General features: G+C 37.3%; 1 protein-coding gene across 16 annotated transcripts in view; it reads left to right on the forward strand.

The window, feature by feature from the left end:
• SNCAIP (synuclein alpha interacting protein) overlaps window positions 1–22,244 on the forward strand; it is a 154,950-nt gene that overhangs the window by 105,763 nt on the left and 26,943 nt on the right. For all 16 annotated transcript variants that reach the window (XM_054684545.2, XM_024356709.3, XM_054684542.2 and 13 more), the window contains 3 exons: window positions 7,074–7,945; window positions 9,559–9,738; window positions 16,182–16,295. In XM_054684545.2, the coding sequence (XP_054540520.2) occupies window positions 7,074–7,945; window positions 9,559–9,738; window positions 16,182–16,295 (1,166 nt within the window). The remainder of the gene's footprint in view (window positions 1–7,073; window positions 7,946–9,558; window positions 9,739–16,181; window positions 16,296–22,244) is intronic.

Consider the following 22,244-nt stretch of genomic DNA (forward strand, 5'->3'; position numbering starts at 1 on the left):
GCATCTCAAATGGTGAGCCTTTCACTGTCCCTTGAAATGTATCTCTCCCTACATTTCCTCAAGAAAGGGAGGGAAAGAAGGAAAGGAAACCTGGTAAATGGACCTGGAATGAACACAAAACTTAATCCACTCCCGAGGTTTTGCTAGTGTCAAAGTGAAGGTCAGCATACTTTATAGATGACACAATAATGCGAAGACCACGTAACTTTCTTCACCCCACCAATTGCTGTTCTATGGAAACTGTACTTTTGAAGCCCAAAGGTTTAAAGTTGTCAAAATATTGAGTCTGATTTCGTGATGGAATATGCCTCTTTGGTGAAGTATCTTTTCTATCCAGGGTAGTAGGGCTTGAGTATTTCAATGAGTTGTCACAAAAACAAAGAAATGGGTGCAAATAGGGTGCAAAGTTATGTGAGCAGGTCTTGACAATTCTGGGCAGAGCTGGGAATAATAAAACATGAATCGGACACATTCAACGACAGCTGCTTGATATCAGTAGCCACTTAAAGACAGAAAGTTTAGAACCCAAATCAATGACGCTTTCCCCACAGTGTTTTAATGCCCTAATGTGGATAGATCGTTGGCTGGCATTTCTATAATAAACAAGCCTTCTGTCCTCCTTCCTCAGCCTCACATTACCCTTACTAGAGGGTCTGTAGCATCAATGAAAAGGATGAGCAAGCAGCCAGAAGGGAGCATCCCAGAAACACTCATTCCTCACACACACTTTTGCTCTTCCCAAGACAGTGCCCCATCACAATTCTCCAAATCCAGAGTTGACTCAGCCTTAACTTTGATCAGGTCATGGTCTCATCTCTCAGGACAGCACAGAAGAGCACCCAGCAAGTCGTCCTCACTCAGACTCCATGCCTTCTTCCTACTGTCAGAACATGGGATAAGCCACCTGTCATCACTTCTTACAGAGCCTGAGGTGTCTGCAGTAAGTGGGTGCAGTACAGACTTCACCTTACATAGGACTAACCAAACTCCTGACTCTAGCATTAATACTCCCAATCATTCATAATGTCCCTCCTTTTGCTGTGAAAATGGAAGGAAATGGAATGTTGGAGAACTTCAAAAGTATGTCCTTGAAGGCGCCTAGGTTTCCAGTAGCTATGGATGTGAGGTATATTGTTGTGTACATTTGAAGGCAATTATAGCTAAAGCTGACCCCTTTTTTCCTCATGGAAAATAAAATCCATTTAACTTTTAATGAAAAACAGTAGGGGAACACTACTTTATCCTAAATCATAACCCTTTTCTTTCTATTCTTGATGTCTCAAGCTAATTTTCTAATACGGACACATAACTTTCTATTTAGAGGTAAAATAAATAGGCATTTTGGTAGCCAGCATTGACGTTTGGTCCTGAAAATTGAATCCACTGTTGCAACAGCAAACTGTCCATTATCTTCCTAAGAAAATACTAATTTATCAGTCTTAGGAGCCAAAGAGTTGCTCTGTGTCAGCAATCAGCATAGCCTCATAATTATAAATTTGTGAGGATCTGGTGAAAGACATAGATCCAGAGAAATTATAGTGTTTCATAGTGAGTCATTCAGAATAAAGAGCTCTGTTATTTGTAGACATTCCATACAGTCATAGAAATTTAGGGGTGGATCGGGTTTTAGCAATCTTATAGTCTAACCCCTTCATTTTACAGATGAGGAAACTGAGGAATGTTTTGTAGGAAATAGATGAAAGTGTTTTAATATGCAGCACATCTTGTCTAAACATTTTCAAGAGCTTACTAACACTATCTTTGAAATATTTGGCACAATTAGTGTACCCGAAATGTGGCAAGGTGACTTCATTGTGTCAGAATTCGTATTTATTTACTATACTTTTCTTCTTTGGTTTTGGCATTTTCCTTCCCTCCTTCCTCCTTCCTCCTTCCTTCCTTCCCTCCTTTCTTCCTTCCGTTCTTCCTTTCTACCTTCCCCCTTCCTCCTTCCCTCCCCACCTCCCCTTTTATTCATTCATCCATTCATTGAAAGATTAAGTCATTGGTCCCCAGTATCTTCAAGGCACTCTGCTAGACAAAGGGCTGGTTATAAACACAAGTTGGTTCTCAGGCTATCTTTGCCCTTGAGGGGTTCTCAGGAGGGAAGGTGAAACAGGTATATGAGTGAATAGTTGTAACAGAATTTCAAAAATGCCCAACTCTAGGTATGTTCAGGTATTATCAGGGCACTGGGAAGCAAGGAGCAATTATTCCCTAGGAGAGTCACAGGAACTGCACAAAGGAGGTAACCCCTGAGTGTAATCTTGTGAGATAAGCCTGAGTCTCAGGCAGAGAAGACAGCCAAGAGCATTGTAGGAGAGTAAGAATAAGCTTAAATGCAGGGAGAGTATGGTATATCCAGAAAGGATGAATTTAGCAGTGGAGCTGCAGGGAAAAATTAGTGATTTGGGAATCATGAGTGCTGAGATGATAAGGTAAATTAGAAAACAAATACAAGAGCTGCTACATACCATGCTAAAGAATTTAGCTGTTATCCTGGAAGCCAAAGTTTCACAAACCTAGTAATTTAAGTATCATTTCCACAACATGTGTTATATCCCAAGTCTACCTCTGTTATTTTTGCTTTACCTGTATTGCACCTGTACTATGTTTATTTAATATATTTTTCTAAAACACCTGACTTTCAAACATATTTGTTTTTAAAGGAAACTTCATGTCACTATGGTTGTAAATAGAAAGCCATGGTCACTTGCAATAAATTCAAGGTCATCATTAAAATGAATGTGATAAATTGAACATAAAACATTCCTTTCATTATTTGCTTATGAACGTCTCTGAGCCTGAGGCCTGAGGTCTCATTTTTCGAATAGGGAATTGTAAGTTTTGGAAAGGAGTTAAATTCATTCTAGCACCAAAATGAGTCTCCTTATATTAATTAGTAAGAAAAAAGAGAATTTGGAAGGCCAATAGCATTCTCACTCTGTAAATCAGGGGTATTTAGCATGGTTCCTGTGTGCCTCTTAGATATTGCAGGGATATGCACCCACATATGGGGAAATATTATTTAGTACAGGGCTACCTGAAATATTTGAGTGGATTTTGGGTGACAAAGTCAGACCTACTGAAGAAGATTAACTCAGGACTAAAAAAAGAGACCAGGGGAAGCCAGGAAAACCTTGCAGAGACTGTGGGAGAGGATCCCAGTGTGGTCCAGCCAGTTTAGTGATGATGAAGAGGGCCCAGATTTTAGAGGGATTGAGGATAAGGACACAGCAGGACTTGGTGCCTGAGCGATGAAGGGCAGGGGTCAAGGAAAGAGAAGAGTCAAGGATGCCTTGGAGATAGATTACTTAGGAGACTGCATAAGTGTTCATGTCACCATGTAGGCCACGATCACAAGGGATATGTTTTGGGAAGGGGAGTAGCATCTGGATGTGTTAGGGGAAAAGGGGAAGGGGAGGGAGTGGGCAAGGGTGGAGAGAGATGAGGCATTTGGATCAGACCAGGCCACCTATCAGGAATCCTTGCACATTCTAAGACTGCACCACATGTTTGTTCAATCAGTAGATGGGTGTGGACAGTCAGCAGGCAAATACTTTGCTAAAGCTAAGTGGCATTCCAAGTGTCAGCTAGATCTGAAGAGATAATTGTGGCCTATACATCAGCAGCAAATACATGTCTGTTTACTTACTGACCATTTTAGAAAATCTGTGGTGTAATCAGATAGGCAGGTTTAAGGCTTATTAGGCATGTTTACTTCTGTAAGATGTTAAAAATGAGCCCATTCAACCAAAAAGTCATTATGAATCTACTTATGTAAAGCAATTTTCTGGGTTCTTTAAGGGATAGAGAGATAAATTAGACACAGACTCTGCTCTCATGGAACTTGTACAAATCTAAAATAGATAAAATTTGGGGGGATTTAAATTTTGCTGACATGTAAAGAATTTATTCATAATTTCCAAAAAGCAAATTTAGCCTCAAAATTTTTCTAGTAACAAAATAAGTCTAAACTTTGTTTCCATGTATGGTAAGAAATTTATTATTATATTGCAATAAAATAAAAGTATGAGTGAAATTTTTGATAGATTTAAATAATTGCGAGTGAAAATCTTACTAGTCATTAATAGCCCCTCTTCTGTGTTATTCTTAAAATACATGATTACAGAGCTTAGCAGCAATAAAGGAATTGAATTTTGTCTTTTGTATATAGCACAAAGTTGCCCTTCTTCCCATCCAGGTGTATGATATAGCAATACATTGGAGACTTTTAATGAAAACCTGTGAAATAATCCATTTTTCATTACTGGGATGTCTTTTCTTGGCAATCAAGACATAGACGAGAAAACACAGATCTCACTCACAGCCTCAAAAAGAGCCATAGGTTTGAAGAAGGAGAGGGACAACAAGCCAAAATGTTGGCACTCCTTCTTCAGTTTCTAGATCCTTCTGTGAAAAGATGTGTTTTTGTAAGACCCAGACAGAATTCATTTCCATAGAGCGTTTTTAATGGCTCCTGTCAGAACAAAACAGCTGGGAAACATATGGTATCCATTTCCCTGTATCACTTGGAAAAAATTTCACATGTAAATAAAGCCAACATAAAAGAGTAGCCCTTTGAACCTACGACCTTATATAATACATAAATATATTGGTACAATGCACTCGTTGTATTGACCTACTAAGTTATGTGGCTTTAAAATTTTTTATTACATTCTGAGATGCACATTTTCTAGAGCTTCCAAAGAAATCAAGGTAATTGGCAAAATATTACTAAATATACTCAGTAATAAGAGTGTATCTCAGAAATGTCTATGAGTGTATATATATATTTTTTTTTCCATTTTATTTAAAGCCTTGCAGAAAGTTGATGAATAAAATTAAAGGCATATTTGCATCTTATAAACTCTATGTCCACTATCTGCTGTTTTAATTAAATAAGTAACCATGTGTTCTTGAAGAGAGAAGACTTGGCAGAAATTTCTGGCAGACATTAAGTTTTCATGGCTTTATATTTTTAGAGAGAAAAGGTCATATAAAAGATAGAAAACTTTTAAATTTATGAGACCAACTGTAATTAGTCTTTGCCTTTGCATATTTACATTTCATAAATAACTTTAGCAAATTGAGCTCTTACTGGTGATTATCACTCCACTGAGTTTATAACAGGATTTTGTCCCCTGTGAAATTAAACTGTAAATCCCTCAGAAGGATGCACTTTGTGCATTTTAGAAGATTTAATGTGTTGTGCAAAGTGAGATTCAAATTCACATACTAGCATTTGTTAATTGTCTGATCTATGCCAAGCACTGTGTACAACTGAGAACTAAAGCCAGCAAAAGGGAAGAAAAGCAGCAGCCTAAGACCATCTAGATACCTTCCTTCCCTTCTGGAACATTCTCTTCTACATTACTTATTGGAGAGAATCCAGCCCTCCTTCCACAGCTCATAGTATTCTCTTCTTAGATTCTAAAATGTCAGAGCCAGAAAGGTCTGAGAAGTGGACTGCATAGTGCAGACCCTTGGAAACCTCATGCAAAACTGTGGTCAATTTCAGGGAAAGAACTCACTGATAGTTATATAGCATTCAGGCTCAGAGCACTCACTCTCTTCCCATTAGCTTGGTTCCAGAACTTCTCTGAATCCTTTTAGAACATATTCCAGCAGGAAGAAGAATGACCAATAGCTTAAATTTAGGGAACTTTAATAATGTATGTTCCACTTTCACCCTAAGAATCAGTCATAGCCAGAGGCTATGGCAGAAGTTATAGATGTGAGTATACACCCATCTCATGTTCTTTTTTTCTTTGGTTGTTCCCAGTAGCAAAGAACACACACATACACATGCTTCCCACTTGTTTCAGAAGAGAAGCGGTAAATGGAAAGTCCCTAGTTGTAGGGCATGCCCCCTGAAATCTCATCCTTTGATGGGGGATGATAGGAACTACGTGGCAGGGAACTAGGAACCCATAAATCAGTGGCCTGCAAGTTTCCAAGGGTACTGGGTCATCTTTTATCTAGCAGTGGAGTGGCCCAGGGAGGAAGCAGTATAATCATATCTGAGGAGACTGTTGTTGCTCCATCTGCTTGCCCCAAGAGAAGGCACCAGGCAGCCTCTCATAACCAGGAGAGATGGTTCTTATCTTTCACCTCCAGGTGTGTCTGGCTGTTTCACTTTCTACTCTATCGCAATCAGATACTTACTCAAATGCAAACCAACACAAAATCTTTATCCAAACTTTGCACAGAAATTAGAAAAAAAAAAAAAAAAACACTCTGCCTGACCCATTTTCTTTTCAGAACTTTCTTCTCCTTTTTGTTTCCAGCCTTCTCAACAATGGAGGGCAGTATTGAATCCTAAAGAACATGTTCTGTTGTGAAGTGTTAGTGCATTCTGTCACTGTGTCATATGTCAGAAAGCACCATGAAATGCTGCTGCATGATAGTTGACCAGGGTACGTTGACCAAGGTGGGGTTAACTCAACTATGTCTTCTCTCCCACAGTCCTTTCAACTCCTGAGCACTGCATTCCTTCCTATTCTTTCCCTAATCCACTTAATGGCACACCTAGGGAGTCACTCAGGAGGTCATAGTTTGAATTTGCTCAATATTAAATAATTTGCCACTTCTTTTCATGGGACTTCTTGTGCATTAGGGGTGTATGTGGACATGCACGCTAATGTGTGTGCATGTGTGCATACGTCCCTTTTCTCCCTAAATCAGTTTGGAAGTTTATTTAACACTGAAGATCTTATTCTCTAATCTTGTTTTTCAGGGTGGTGACAAATATAAAAATATTGCCAGGGAGGTAGATCTATCCAGGGAATAAACCTAAATACCTATCTGGGTTTGCTTCCTTAGCTGTTTACCTTTACCATTATTATTACTTTAATTAATTTTGAGTCACTGTGTTATAACCTTCTTTGATCATTCACTGTTTTCCAATGGTAAGTATGACTTTTTTTGTTCTATTGATGTGCACTCTAAGTCATCCTCACACACAGAGCCTTAATTTGAACATAATGTGAATGAACCACGTCTACCTGCATAGCCAAGATGTGTTCAGCATTCCAAATTAATAGCTTTCTATTTTAATTTTTTAAAAACAGTTTCTAGCTCTAGCTGGAATTGTGGCATCTCAACTCTTATTACAAACACGCAAAAGCCCACAGGAATCGCTGATGTGTACAGTAAGTTCCGCCCAGTGAAGCGGGTTTCGCCACTGAAACATCAGCCAGAGACTCTGGAGAACAATGAAAGTGATGACCAAAAGAATCAGAAAGTGGTTGAGTACCAGAAAGGGGGTGAGTCTGACCTGGGCCCCCAGCCTCAGGAGCTTGGCCCTGGAGATGGAGTGGGCGGCCCACCAGGTAAGAGCTCTGAGCCCAGCACATCGCTGGGTGAACTGGAGCACTACGACCTCGACATGGATGAGATTCTGGATGTGCCTTATATTAAATCCAGTCAGCAGCTTGCCTCTTTTACCAAGGTGACTTCAGAAAAAAGAATTTTGGGCTTATGCACAACCATCAATGGCCTTTCTGGCAAAGCCTGCTCTACAGGAAGTTCTGAGAGCTCATCATCCAACATGGCACCATTTTGTGTTCTTTCTCCCGTGAAAAGCCCTCACTTGAGAAAAGCATCAGCTGTCATCCACGATCAGCACAAGCTGTCCACTGAAGAAACCGAGATCTCACCTCCTCTGGTTAAATGTGGCTCTGCATATGAGCCTGAAAACCAGAGTAAAGACTTCCTAAACAAGACATTTAGTGATCCTCATGGTCGAAAAGTTGAGAAGACAACACCAGACTGCCAGCTCAGGGCCTTCCACCTACAATCCTCAGCAGCAGAATCCAAACCAGAAGAGCAGGTCAGTGGCCTAAACCGGACCAGCTCCCAAGGCCCAGAAGAAAGGAGTGAGTATCTGAAAAAAGTGAAAAGCATCTTGAACATTGTTAAAGAAGGACAGATCTCTCTCCTGGTAAGTATAATCTAGTTCAGTATACATGTCAATAGACTGGAGACTCCTTTTTAATCAACTGCATTCGTTAGTAACAGAACGATGCTGCATTTGTTTTGGTTTTTACTTAATCTTTACTTGTGGCTTTAGTTGGGAGATGTGACCTTTTGAGTTTTAAAATAAGAAGTTATGAAGTTAATACAGGGAAAACAAATAGCTATAGAGGGAGTGTTATTTCATTTTAACTTTGCATGAATTCAACTGAAGACTCTTAATCTCAAAGAGAGCCCGGCACTTTCTTTAACTTGAATCTCAATGTCTTTCTTTTTGCTTTTCAAATGGTTCCCAGTGCTCTCACGCAGCTATTTGTGGGGATGTCAATTCTTGGCTGATGGTGGACCTGCCAGACATGTAAACAGAGGGTCTTCTGTTTTGTCCTGATCATTATTCAGAAGAATTGGACCAGGTTGTTTGAAAAGCATTTGTAGATAGAAGCTTACCCAAGGGCTTCATTGCCCTCTGACCCAGGTGGAGTTTTTACTTACTTCCAGCTCTGCATGTCTAGGGAGCATGAAGAAGCTTTTCCAAAGACTCTAGACACAGAGTAACATGATGTAAGAAAAGTCTGTTCTGCTTTGGCTTAGAGAGAGCTAAACTTAAATAGCACTCCATCTGCCTACATTGTTCTTTTCTGGCTTCCAGACTTGGATCAAACAGTAGCAAGCCTGGGCTCATACTATGATGCTAATTAAAGTCTCATTCAAGAAAATCATCACATCTTGGCAATGTGATTCTACTTAGTATAAAGCCATGCATACTTAAGTACAATGTACTTGCTCTATTATCACAAATACTATTGTGATAGGGTAATATAATTGAATAATTTTATGAAATAAAGTAGTATTTTTTCTCCTGAAAATGTCTTTTCCATTTTCCTGGCTCTTCCCCCTAATTCTCTTTGGTTCATTCCTTTCTTTTGTCCTTCTCATGTTTTCATGTTTCCCAAATGCTAAAAACACCTCTCAGTTCACCCAACAATCTCTATCAACGAGTTCATAGTCAAGGGACAAAAACTTCACTAGAGATGAGAAACCAAAGCCATGTAGCCTCCAGATACCCCCAGGAGTTTGTTTGACGACAGTGTCTAGAGGTACCTATGAGAGCACTAGTAGCAGCAGTCATCATGTCGTTTGCCATAGCCAGTTCTCTACAATTCAAGGCAAAATAAACAGGTAGAGACAAATAGCTCATTCATTCAACAAACATAGAACAGGGAATAAAACCCAGCCCCAGCCCTCAAGGACTTCACAATCAAGTAGGGGAGACAGACAGGGAACCTGACAATTACTGTAAATGTAATTATAGTTCTTTAGAAAGCCAACTTGAAGCCTCCACACCTCATTGGCCCTAGCCCTGTTGCCATGTCTCGTATGAAGATCTGTCTCTCGAGAACTCATGTTCTAAAGCATATTGTAACAAAGAATAATAGCAGAAACTGATTTATTAGATCCCCAAGGCTGCCACCAGAGCTTCTATATAAGCTCATTTCTTCTTTCCAGTGCCCAGAGAAAAACTCCTACAGGGTCTTGCTCTGATTTATTGACTTGGGTTTTCTAATCTTACTATTTATACAGCCACACCTAGCTGCAGACAATCTAGACAAAATTCACGACGAAAATGGAAACAATCTATTACATATTGCGGCGTCACAGGGACACGCAGAGTGTCTACAGCACCTCACTTCTTTGATGGGAGAAGACTGCCTCAATGAGCGCAACACTGAGAAGTTGACTCCAGCAGGCCTGGCCATTAAGGTGACTGGTTGGGGGCTGGAACCTCCACAGCTAGAGGCTGGATTTCTATTTTTTAAGATTCCTTGTGAGCTAAAGTGTTGGAAGGGAGAGAAGAGAGTGATTTGTCAAGCAAAGGGCAAATGAACATATTGCATTTAAGAGAGTAATCATTTCAGTCACTGCTTTGAGATTTTGAGACTTAATTCCCAGTTTTTGTCAATCTGCTACTAAAGAGAAAGGAAAATGATATGTTGTGGTTCTAACAACTTTTGTTATTCATAGGGATTGCAATTAAGCTTCTTAACCACACCTGGATCTATCAGACTTTCATTTCTTCCTAATATGACAATAATGAGCAAGACGAATGTGGGGAAGGTGTGTTTTAAGGATGCTAGCACTCGGGAGTATTTCAGATCACAAAGTGGGCGCTTAACGGATCACATCTGAAGTTTGAGTGTCTTCAGTATCAAGAATTTTTTAGAGTATCAGTGCTGAGTTTGAGTTTAGCTCTTGCAGAGCACAGTAGGCTACCAAAAACTACACAAATTAATGTCGACTGGGATAGAGTTAAAACCTAGAAACTGTGAGACAAGAAAACATGGACTTTTATAGCACTGCAGCAAGTGCCTCTGCAAAATATAGTACATCACTAGAAGATTAGCTATTCAACTAAAATTACCTAAAAGATCTTTGGCAAATAAATGTAGAATCCAATCATATTTATTAAAAAGCCAGAAGTGACATTCAGGGAAATATAATACATCTTGTATTTTTGCATATGTGCTTTGCTTTACATAATAGTTGTGTCTTCTAAAAGCTGAATAATCATAATTTTTATAAATTTAATTATATTGAAATTCGTGAGGGGAATTTGTTGGAGAAACCTACATGTGAATTCACTAAAGAACGTTACATTTAAAAAACCATTAACTGCTGTTCTACCTTAATATATTTTTTATGCAAACCTGATTTTTTTGTATTTTTAATTTGATGATTCAGCAAAGTTTTATACATTAAAAAATAATTTCCATTTTATTTAATTTTGCTCAGTTAAGCAAAGTAATTAATAAGGTATACTTCAAATCTAGCATAGAAGATAATTTTTTAAATAAAATAAATCTATGACCCTGGTAGGTATTATTTTGCTTTGGTTGTAAGTGATATGATGTTGAATTAAGAAGTAAACTTCAGGCAGCTATCATGAAGAAAGATAAATAGAACTAAACTACAGGCAGCTATCATGAAGAAAGATAAATAGAACTAAACTACAGGCAGCTATCATGAAGAAAGATAAGTCAAATGTAAAGTCGAGATTTAATATAGTTGAGCTTAACAAAGTGTACCAAGTTTACCAGGTACTGCGTTTGGTGGCTGGCAATACAAATTTGTATAAGTCATAGTCCCTACTCTTAAGGAGCTAATATTATTGCTAGTGGATAAGACTGGTAAGTTATCAGTAACACAAGTATAGGATGGCAAATTTGGGATATAGCCCTGTGACAGAGTTCTGTAGACATCAATGAGCATGTGTCAGTGATAAATATTCTTGCAGTGCTAATGAGTGTTAAGATTTGCCTTGCTGTTTTAGTGTTTATAAAATACAGTTCTCATTAGTCTTCCTAATGGTAGATTATTTATATAGGTAGAAGAAAATAATTTTTTTAAATTTGTATGCCCTAGGGCTTGTTTTGATAGATTAAAAATCTCTGAGTAGAAGGTACATAAGAAACTTAGTGGTTGTTACGCCAATCTTCAGCATAAACACCTTCTATGATATCCATATTAAGTTTCAATTCATTCTTATATTCCTGCAGTCAACATAAGATTGCCATTATACCATCAGTGTGCAAACTTAAACAGCACTGTTTTTTTTTTTTCATTTTAATGAAAAAGATTTCAAACCCATAAGACTCAAAAACTTTTACAGGTTTGAGGTCTCAGGCTTTTCATACTTAACTTCCAGAAAATGATTTGAATGTTCTACTCCTTTATTCTAGAATTTACAAAAGCAGTAAATACAAATATTTTATAACAAGTGCTTCCCTCTTTAGAAATCTGTCCTGACGCATATTTTGTCTCAGTCCATTCAGTGTATTTTGATGAACACTGATGACATTGAGAGAGTCCTAAAGAGTCACCATTTTGTTTTAGGACCTTGTTTTGAACACCAGTAACCAACTAGTGGTGTTTCACCTCATTAAACACAGTTTTGAGGGCCCTGCTGTCATGGAAAGACAAAGTTGGTACAAATGGACAGAAGTTGCTAAGATAATATGACTTGGCTAACAGGAAGCAGAGTAAGGGATAAGGTATCAAATAGAAAGATTTACCTGGGAACGGGCTTTGAAGTCATATCAGGACTTAAGAACATCTCCCTCACTATTAAACTCCTGGAATGGAACGTAATAAATTCTGCCAGTTACATACAGAATTTATTGACCACTTCTGGGATACCCAAGAGTACATACTGTGGGAGTTCAGGGTATTATTGAGTTTTCTTTAGAAATGATTAAGCAAAGTAGTTGGAAAGAAATATTTCTAAAAGGTGAGAGCAGTCTGTTTTCTAAAACAGGACAGAAGAAGTAATTATTTTAAGACTTAAACAGTCTAGGAATGAAATAATCTTAATTCCCTTTTCACTTCTCATTCAGTCCTTTTGATTAAGCCAAAAAGCAAAGTGTCCATCTGGATATAACGTGACTTCAAACACATAATCTTACTGATACCCCCTTGCTGTATGTTAAATACAGCAAGTGGCCCCAGGCCGATAGACTTTGGCAGGCAAAAATCTCCTGCTAGAATTTTTTGTTTGTTTGTTTTCTTAGTATTTATATTTATGGCAAGTAATACTGGTTTCAAACTCACAATAGTGATATAATATTTCCTTCTGCCTTTCTAACAGTATTTTGTTTAAGTGTTGCCTCCTTGAATAACTAGAACTAACAGACATCTAATAGAACACTACCCAACAATAGCAGAAAACATATTCTTGTCAAGTACACATGAAACATTCTCCAGGATAGACCAAATGTTAGGCTATGAAACAAGTCTCAATAAGTTTTTTTTTTTTTACCTTTTATTTTTATTTATTTATTTATTTATTTATTTATTATACTTTAAGTTCTAGGGTACATGTGCACAACATGCAGGTTTGTTACACATGTATACATGGGCTGTGTTGGTTTGCTGCACCCATTAACTCGTCATTTACATTAGGTATTTCTCCTAATGCTATCCCTTCCCCATCCCCCCACCCCACGACAGGCCCCAGTGTGTGATGTTCCCCGCCTGTGTCCAAGTGTTCTTATTGTTCAATTCCCACCTATATGTGAGAACATGCGGTGTTTGGTTTTCTGTCCTTGTGATAGTTTGCTCAGAATGATGGTTTCCAGCTTCATCCATGCCGCTACAAAGGATATGAACTCATCCTTTTTTATGGAAGTCTTAATAAGTTTTAAAGGATCGAAATGCAAAGTTATGTCCTTCGATCATAATAGAATGCAATTAGAAATCAATAACAAAAGGAAATTTGGGATGTTCATAAATATGTAGAATTACATGTCAAAATAAATCAACGTGTTAAGAAATCACAAGGAAAATTAGGAAATATTTATAGATGAACGAAAATGAAAATACAACATACCAACACTTACAAGATGCAACTAAAGCAGCACTTAGAGGGAGATTTGTAGCTGTAAATGCCTCTATTAAAAGAGGAGGAGAGGAAAGTGGGAAGGAGAAAGACTTCAAATTAATAGCCTAATTTTCCACCCTAGAAAACTAGAAAAAGAAGAGCAGAGTAAATCCAAAGCAAGCAGAAGGAAGGAAATAATAAAAGTTAGAGTAAAAAGAAATAAAATAAAAAATAGAAAAATAATAGAGGACGTCAATAAAACAGCATTTAGTTCTATGAAAATATTTTTAAAAAGTAATGAATGCCTAATTTAGGTAAACTGACCAAAAAAAAAAAAAAGAAGACCTACATTACTAAAATCAGAAATCAGAAATGTTGCCTCACATTTCTGTGTTCTGTGTAAACGCCAGTTTGCGTAAACCGTCTTGCCTAGTAAATGATCAATATGGTTGCTATTCCTTTCTTCTTTTAGCGGGAATGAAGCACATTGTATTTGTGTGTTAGTGGTTTTTCGTTTTTAATCCTGGTAGGAAACATTTGGCATGCTCCAATTGCGAAATTTAAGGAAAGTCTGTAATTAAGGGATTATATATAAAAGGATGGTTGAGGGTAAGGGGTCCGTAAAGGAAAGTGCAGTACCCTGGGGTGTTTATTTAACAGCCAGGACACGGTTACCTCCCCAAAGCTGGGAAAGGGAAAGGAGTGGTTATAAGAACTTGAGATAGAAAGGACTGAGTACAAAGGACTGGCTTACTTTTGGGCTTTTTAAGGGACTCAGATGGCCAATGGCAACCCCATAGAGAGGGCCTCAAACTCACTCTCCTTTCCTGATCTGCCACTGTCTCCATCAGCCAGATCCAGCCAGAGGAGCAGGGAGCCAACTCATTCAGAACAACCTCCTAGGGCAAATACCTCCGGAGAATAGAATCTGCATGTGAATAGTTGGGCGTTCCATTATCCAAATGGAATAAAATGAAGAATGAGCAGATTACCTCATTGTCCTCCTTTTAGAATAAATTTTTACCCTTGAGCAGTTAAATGATAGAATTCTAAAATAAAGAGAAACTAATCCTATTCTACTAATTTAAATGCTACCCTCAGTGAAGCCTCCCTTGGCTCCCTGCCAACCATACCTCTTTTCTCCTGGGCTAAAATCCCACAAGCTGCAAACTAGGAAGGCAGTTGAATGTTTGATTTGTCTGACAGAGTTATTGCGAGAATCTAAGAGAGCATTCTAATAGAAGGTAACAAGTATTGTCTGCTTAGTAAGTTTACATGCTTTATTTCATTTAATCTTCATGGTAACTCTATGAGGTAGTTACTATTATCCCTGCTATTTCACTGTTTCACAGATAAGAAAATTGAGTATCGGATAGGTAAAGTAATTTGTCCATGGTCTTGTAACTAAGTGGCAGATTAAGATTTAAAACCATATCAGAATCTGGGTTTTAATCACGAGGAGATACGTATCTGGGTTTATATATCATACTGCTCTATAAGTGGTAGGGAACATTTTCTACAGACATGTATGGACTATATTGTAGCTATTTACATGCTTTGATTGCTTTTTGAGAGAAGTTTAAGTTTCTAAAAATTATGAGAAATTTTTTTAAAATTATGAGGGTAAAAAATACTCATAAACGACTATAAGAAAATCCTACTCTTTTTTTTCTGCCTACTTTTACTTGATCCTAAAGGTCAAGAGGGTTGGTTTCCTTAAAAATGTAAAAGTTGAGGATATTTTACTTTCTGTATCCATAGTTATATTATTTGTATATAATAAAAGATAATTTCCCTTTTTAAAATTGTTTAATATTTTACTAATTAAGATATTTACCTCATCCCTTAATGAAATTTTTAATTTCAAATATGAGTTTACTGATTTTTCATTAACAAATATGATTCTTTGGAGATTGGAAAACAGTTGTGCATCTTATGAAGTTTAATTGAAGAATACTGAAGACCATGCCGTGTGTTGGCTTAGTTTTGGAACAATTAGAATGCTCATATGATGCTGGTGGTGATATAAAGTGGGCAATCACTTTGGAAACTAGTTTGGTGGCTTTTTATTAAGTCAAATATACAGCTACCATACGACTCAGAAATTCCGTTATTTACCGAGGAGAAATAAAAGCATGTATTCACTATTCACAAAAAAAAATTCATAGCAACTTTATTCATAATATCCCCTAAGTGGAAACAATCCACATATCTATCAATAAGTTATTGGATAAGTAAATTGTGGTTTAATTCTACAATGAAATACTTCTCAGCAATAGAAAAGGAATAAATTACTGATACAAGCAGTAGCTTGGATGAGTCCCAAAGGCCTGCTATGTAAAAGAAGCCAGACACAAGAGTATATACAGTAATCTATTGTGACAGAAATCTCATCAGTGGTTGTTTGGGACAAATGAGAGGAGGGTGAGAACCAAAGAGTACCAGAACACTTCTGGGGGTAATGGAAATGTTCTTTGTCTTGAGTGAAGTTATAGTTACAGGAGTATACATATTTGTCAAAATACATCAAACCGTATACTTTAAAAGATTATATTTTATAGTATACAAATTATACCTTACTAAAGTGAATTTAAAATAACTGATTACAATTATGAAAATGAACTTAAATAAAAATTCTGCAATTGATTTCGAGCCAAATCCACAGATCAGGAATATAATAGGTGATATCTTTATATCATATATAAATTAAGCCTGATATAAATGCCAAAATTTATATGATTTCTTTCCTTGGTGAAATTACCATCTTTAATGTATTTTTCAAACCTGAGTTACCTTGAATTTCCATCTCTCTTTCTTTTTTAAAACCTAGAATGGTCAGTTGGAGTGCGTACGGTGGATGGTGAGCGAAACAGAAGCCATTGCAGAACTGAGTTGTTCTAAGGATTTTCCAAGCCTTATTCATTACGCAGGTTGCTATGGCCAGGTATGAAGGAGTTTTTTAAGTATCTTCCCTTTGTGTACCATATAATCTTCCTACTTTTTTATTATTAGTCCATCAAAATCCAAACATAAGAAATCATCAAAAATGTATCCAAAGGTATATAACCAATGATATTTGTTGTTATTTTTGTTTTAAATGAAAAAAAGTTTACAACAACCTAAATAAATATCCCATGACAGATATTGGATAAATAATGAAGCTGCAGCCATTGATGACATTTTATGGGAAAATGTTCATTATATAGTACTAAACAAATATGTATGATACAAAACTGGTCCTATAATTTAGCACCAGCTTTGAATTTTGGAGATAAAGGGAAATAGAAATTAATACTAAAAAAAATTATGTCACAACATGTTTATAGTAGTTATCACTCAGAGTAGCAGTACAAGTGGCTTCGATTTTCTATTTTTTTTAATTTTTCAGTATTTTCCAAATTTTTTACAGTAAACACATTTAACATTTATCAAAAGGAACAATGACACATTTTCTTGAACCCAAAGTTAAAAGGAAAATCTTTATAAGACATTAATCAAGGCAGTCTCACTCAATTAAAGATGAATAAGCACACTAACCAGATGGCTCTCAGTTGCAATCAATTTCCATATTAGGAAATCCCAACATTAATTAGTGTACACAGATCACAATCCAGTGTTTGCAGTTAAAAAAAAAATTACTACATCCCTTTGGAGAATGTGACTGTGAGTTATCTTTTTAAAAAATTGGAACCACAAAATACCAATCTCAGTCTTAAAAAATAATAGTACTGTGTTAAAATAGATTTAATTGTATTTGTGGCAAAGAAAATTGCTTCTCATGCATTTAACTATATTCTCTCTGGCTTCATAAACTTTCCCAGTAGAAGTAAACTGTGGCATTGTCAACAAGAGATTATGCTTTTTCAAGTAAGACAATCTCAAGTTCAAAAAGTAGACAACACTATTACCACAGTCTTTCTTTAGTGGGAGTCATGCTTAGGGATAGTTTATTTTGTGCTGTGGTAACTTCTACTAGTGTGTGTGTGTGTGTGTGTGTGTGTGTGTGTGTATAATATATATTACATAAAAACATGTTTTTTATATGTTATATATACATGTAAAATGTTTCCTATGTGTGCCAGGCACCACGCCATTGGATTTTGTGTACATTCTCTCATTTATTCCTCAAAACAATCCTGTGAGAGCTTGTTGTGTTTATCCCCATTTCATAGATGAGGAAGGAGACTGAAGAAAGAGAGTTACATGACTTGCACATGGTCTAATGGCTAGTAAGAGCAAAGACTAGATTTCAACTCAGTTTCTCTCACTTCAGGGCCAGATCCTGTTTTGTCCCCATTTGTATAGAAAATGTATGCAGATTGTTTGTAGAGGCACTGATATAGCTGAAGAAGACTTTTTTTTGCAGTTTTATCTAACAATACATTATAATATTTGGAGTGCTTCACACTACTCATTGAAGAGATTTTTAACTGTACCAAATTTATGAAATGGAGAAAGGAGCAGGCCCTGCATTAAAATTTGTAAAAACCACTGTCTTTGAAATATTATACTTACTCTGTGTTCTTTGTGCATTGTACTTACTAGTCCCCATCCACAGTGTCCTGAAAACAATGATTACTGGTTATTAAGACATGACGTAAGGATGTCATTTTTTGCTTACGCAGACGCTCCCCAACTTAAAATGGTTCAACTTATGATTTTTGGACTTCACAGTGGTGTGAAATAAATACACATTCTGTAGAAACCATACATCAAGTTTGAATTTCAATCATTTCCTAGGCTAGTGATATACAGTACAATATTCTCTTGTGATGCTAGGCCGTGGCAGCTGCAGCTCCCAACAGCCACGTGATCACAAGGGTAAAAAACCAATACCCTATAGTGTATTAAGTGCATTTTTGACTTAACAATATTTTCAACTTAGGATGGGTTTATTGGGCCATAACCCCATTGTAAGTCAAAGAACATCTCTACTGGCAAAGAAGAGAATAGGATTTTCAAATGATCAGAAGAATTTGATCACTGTTCATCTTCCTAATCATTTTGAGTCTAAAACAAAATTTTATTCAGTTGTGTGAATAGTTATTTCGTGTCTCCAATTTCATTTGCTTATATTAAAGCCTAAAAAAGGAATTTTAAGTATCAGTGGAAAGGCTGCCTGCACTTTTGGTAGAGCTTGCCAAAGAAAAGGAGGAAAGAATTACAGGGCTGTTCTGAGACTCTAAGTAAATAATTGGGCATTCGGCATGCTTTGTCTTGGGAAATGTTGATTATATATGCCAGTTTCTTTATTCAGCTCTCACAGCAGGTTTCTCATAATTTTGAAGCTATTGGGACTGAACAAAATGAAGTGCCCTTTTTCTGGGACTGGTTGGGTCACAGTGTGACTTACTTGGTGGGACTAGAGGAAAATATGGAAATTGGTGACCTGTTTGAAGAGCTGTGTCAAACGTTTGCTTCATGCTAGTGTCAATATTCAGGTTGTTATTTCAAGATGATATGCATTTTTTATGACCTAAAATACAGCTCTGAGGGGGGCAGTCCAGCAGTGCCCTTAGGAGATCATTCTTACCCAACTGGAAAATATAGAAGCCCATTAGAACTGCAAATGCTGTCCAGCCATCCTACATCCGCCACAGCCACTTATGTAACAGATAACCTGTGGAGATGCTGAACTTGGAACCATTACAAGCCTAATATTTTCACAAGGAAGACTGTTATTGAACGGTTTTCTAATGGATTCAGCATATGCAAGTTTTTCTACATCCAGCAGGCATTTGAGTGTGTCCTGGCTTTGTTTCTTCAGTAAATGCCCCTGGAAAGGATAGTACAGAGGAAAATTCCTCTCTTGGTTTATTTTAGCCGCTCTCTGCCCTTCATATAGATTCCTAAAGAATGGGCTCCACGTGACTCCCAATTTGTGTCCTTTTTCTTGTAAAAATTACCTTTAAAGACTCTAGTACCACAGGGTAGCCAACAGTTTTTAGCGCTCTCCTGAAGTGATAGATCCCTGGGTGATAGGAATTGATTTTCTTCATCTTGACACATGAAGTCTCAGAGGGTGCAATTATTTCATTGCCTGACTGTACCTGGCAGAACTAGCCACAGGGAATGTGAAGGTGGAAGCATCAGGGACACCCGAGGAAAAAGCAGGGAGTGTCCTCGGATAGGCCTGCTTTGCTGGCCCTAGAGAAAGATGTTGCTGGCAAAACAATTGAGATGGAATTATCTCAATTCAAAGCTACTGCCTGTGTAACTTGGGCTGTTTTATTCAAACATGAAGGTTCAGATTGTCTCATCCAGGCTCTGCCAGCACAGCTTCCTGCCCTCCACTGCTTGGAAGCCTCTGCCTGCTCTGCGCTGGTTATTAGTCCAGTGGGCTCTATGTTACTTTCAACATCAAACCTGTGATTCCTTTTGTTTCTGAATCATTCATGTGACTTTTAGTCATGAGATTCTTCTACAAAAACAACCTGCATCATGGCATTGAACATTTACTAAGAGCACCTTTACCTACACTGTTTTTATTATTCTGTAGTTTAAATATTTGCCCTAATACAGATTTTTTTAAGGGCATTTTTTTGAAAAAAGAAAAGGCTCAGCAATTCTTGCAAATGGTCATGAGCAGCGGTAGACATGCTGGTGAGGGGGGTGTTCCCACAGGCTGTGTTATTGTTGTTTTTCCACAATTTACTTTAAAAAGGAAAAATATTCCCCTGCCTTTATTGTTTTGCTGTCATAGGGAAGTAAGTCAACAGTACTGAAAGTGCTGCGATCACAGATGAAAGCAAAATAGAAAAGTCTTTGATTAGCACACACGCATCTGCTCTCCAAGTTCTGATCTTGACAAAGCATAACTGACACAGAGCCCTACAAACCCACAGACTGACAGGCAGTTAACTGTGATTTCTTTGACTCAAGGGGCACAAAGGGAGCATGTCCTTTACAGAGTCAGGGGTCATGAGGGGATGCACAATTGTGGATATCCATACTCAAAAGACAGAAAACAGAGTCATGAAGAACATTGGTTCATATAGCAAACTGTCTCCATTGTCATCCTAACCTTACCACTTACTAGTTCAATGGGTTAGATATTTTAATTTTTTTTTTTTTTTAAAAGAGAGAAAATATAAGAATAGGTCTCCCTGGACCTCAGTTTCTTCATATGTAAAAGGGAGATAATAGAACCTTCCTCACAGTGTTAATCTGAGGACTAAGTGAGAAAAGCCATATTGCCCAACCCATACTAGGCACTAGATGAATGTCGGCTGTTATGACTATTGAATCTCCTCCAACTTATTGTTTTTATTCCTATCAATATTATTCAGTTTACTTATTTTACCATTAGTAATGTATAGGAGAAACTTGCAAAGGAATTATTAAGGCCATAACCTATTTAATCAATTCTTAGGTGCACTTTATTTCACATTTTACCATCTGTTGATTCTACGTATATCTTACAATACATGAAATTATAAAATTATTGCTGACCTTTATTTTTTACATTTTTACATCTCAAAAACTGGAATAAATCTTATCATTGGTGGCATATTAGATTTGATAATCTATGATCACAAAGCTAACTCCTTTAAAACATGGATTGCCACACACTATAGAGACTTTATTGATACCAGCAATAAATCTGTGACATACTTCTCAAGTACATTTTTTATTGGAATTTGTCCAGCAAATCTCATAAATCACATGAGATAATTGCCTCTTTAAACAACTTGCATTGCCTTTAGGAACACATAAAATACAACATTAAAACAGGTTACCAAAACAGCAGAAAATCCCCAGAAGAGGAAACTGCTGAGGAAAACTACATGAGAGGAGTTTTCAGTCAGTACATGAAGGTTGAATGGATAAATGGATATGTGGGTGGATGATGAAATGTAAGTTGGAGAGCCATTCTGGGAAACAAATGATACAGAAATCTTCATCCATGTGACTTCATTAGATATTTTCTGAAAGCAATACTTATGGGGAAATGAAGGTCTGAAGTTACATCCATCCTTTAACATCTCCTGCATGTAGATACACTGACTGAAAGAACTGAGGGGCTAAGAGGGGAGGGGGACACACTGAGGGGCTAAGAGGGGAGGGGGACACCATTACATATGTATCTAATCATATTAACAAGCGCCCTCTTAGCTGAAGAAAAGTTTTGTCCTTCTTAGGAGGTATTTTCAGATAGTCACTTTGAATGGTAGAACTGTGCATCTCCACAGGCATGGTCCCCAGAATCAGGGCAGGATTTGTCTGTAAGCAGATATTAAATATGCTTTTACCAAAACCAGAGACTCTAGCCATCTGCATGTCCCCCTCAAAAACCCTAAATGTCTGTTGTTAGAAGACAAGGTATATAGTCAACCCATCATTTTGGGGAGTACTTCTCTGCATTGTATAATGGAAGATTTTGGTTTCCATGTCATATCTCAGTGGACAGGCCAATTGCACTTCTTATTTTAAATTCTTATGCTTATTCTTAAATTGTCCAACATAAAACCCAAGACTGGATTTGAGGTGCTAGGCAAAACCTTGTTCTGAACAGTCAAATAATGGTTCTTTCTTTATGTAAATCTTGCATATTGAATTGGTTAGAATCTTTCATTGTAAGGAAGAAGAGTTATCCATGCCTTCCTAAGAAGGAAAGGCAAGTTATTGTAACAATATAGGTTGAACCTGACTTGGAGGCCCCTCAGGGGCCCAGGTAACTTTTGGCTCACACAGACCATGTATGTCTTGTTCTCCCAGATTATCAAGCCCCTGAAAAGTCCGAGGTCCTAGACTCTCCCCACAGATTTCCACAATGGGAACATTCCCACTCTTATGAGGGGCAGTATTCCATTGCCTATAACCCCACTACTAAAACTAAAGCACTGTGATTTTAATAAAGGGCATTTTTTTGTGCATGTGGAATAGACATACC

Source organism: Pan troglodytes, chromosome 4, assembly GCF_028858775.2.
Source record: "Pan troglodytes isolate AG18354 chromosome 4, NHGRI_mPanTro3-v2.0_pri, whole genome shotgun sequence".
NCBI lineage: Eukaryota > Metazoa > Chordata > Mammalia > Primates > Hominidae > Pan > Pan troglodytes.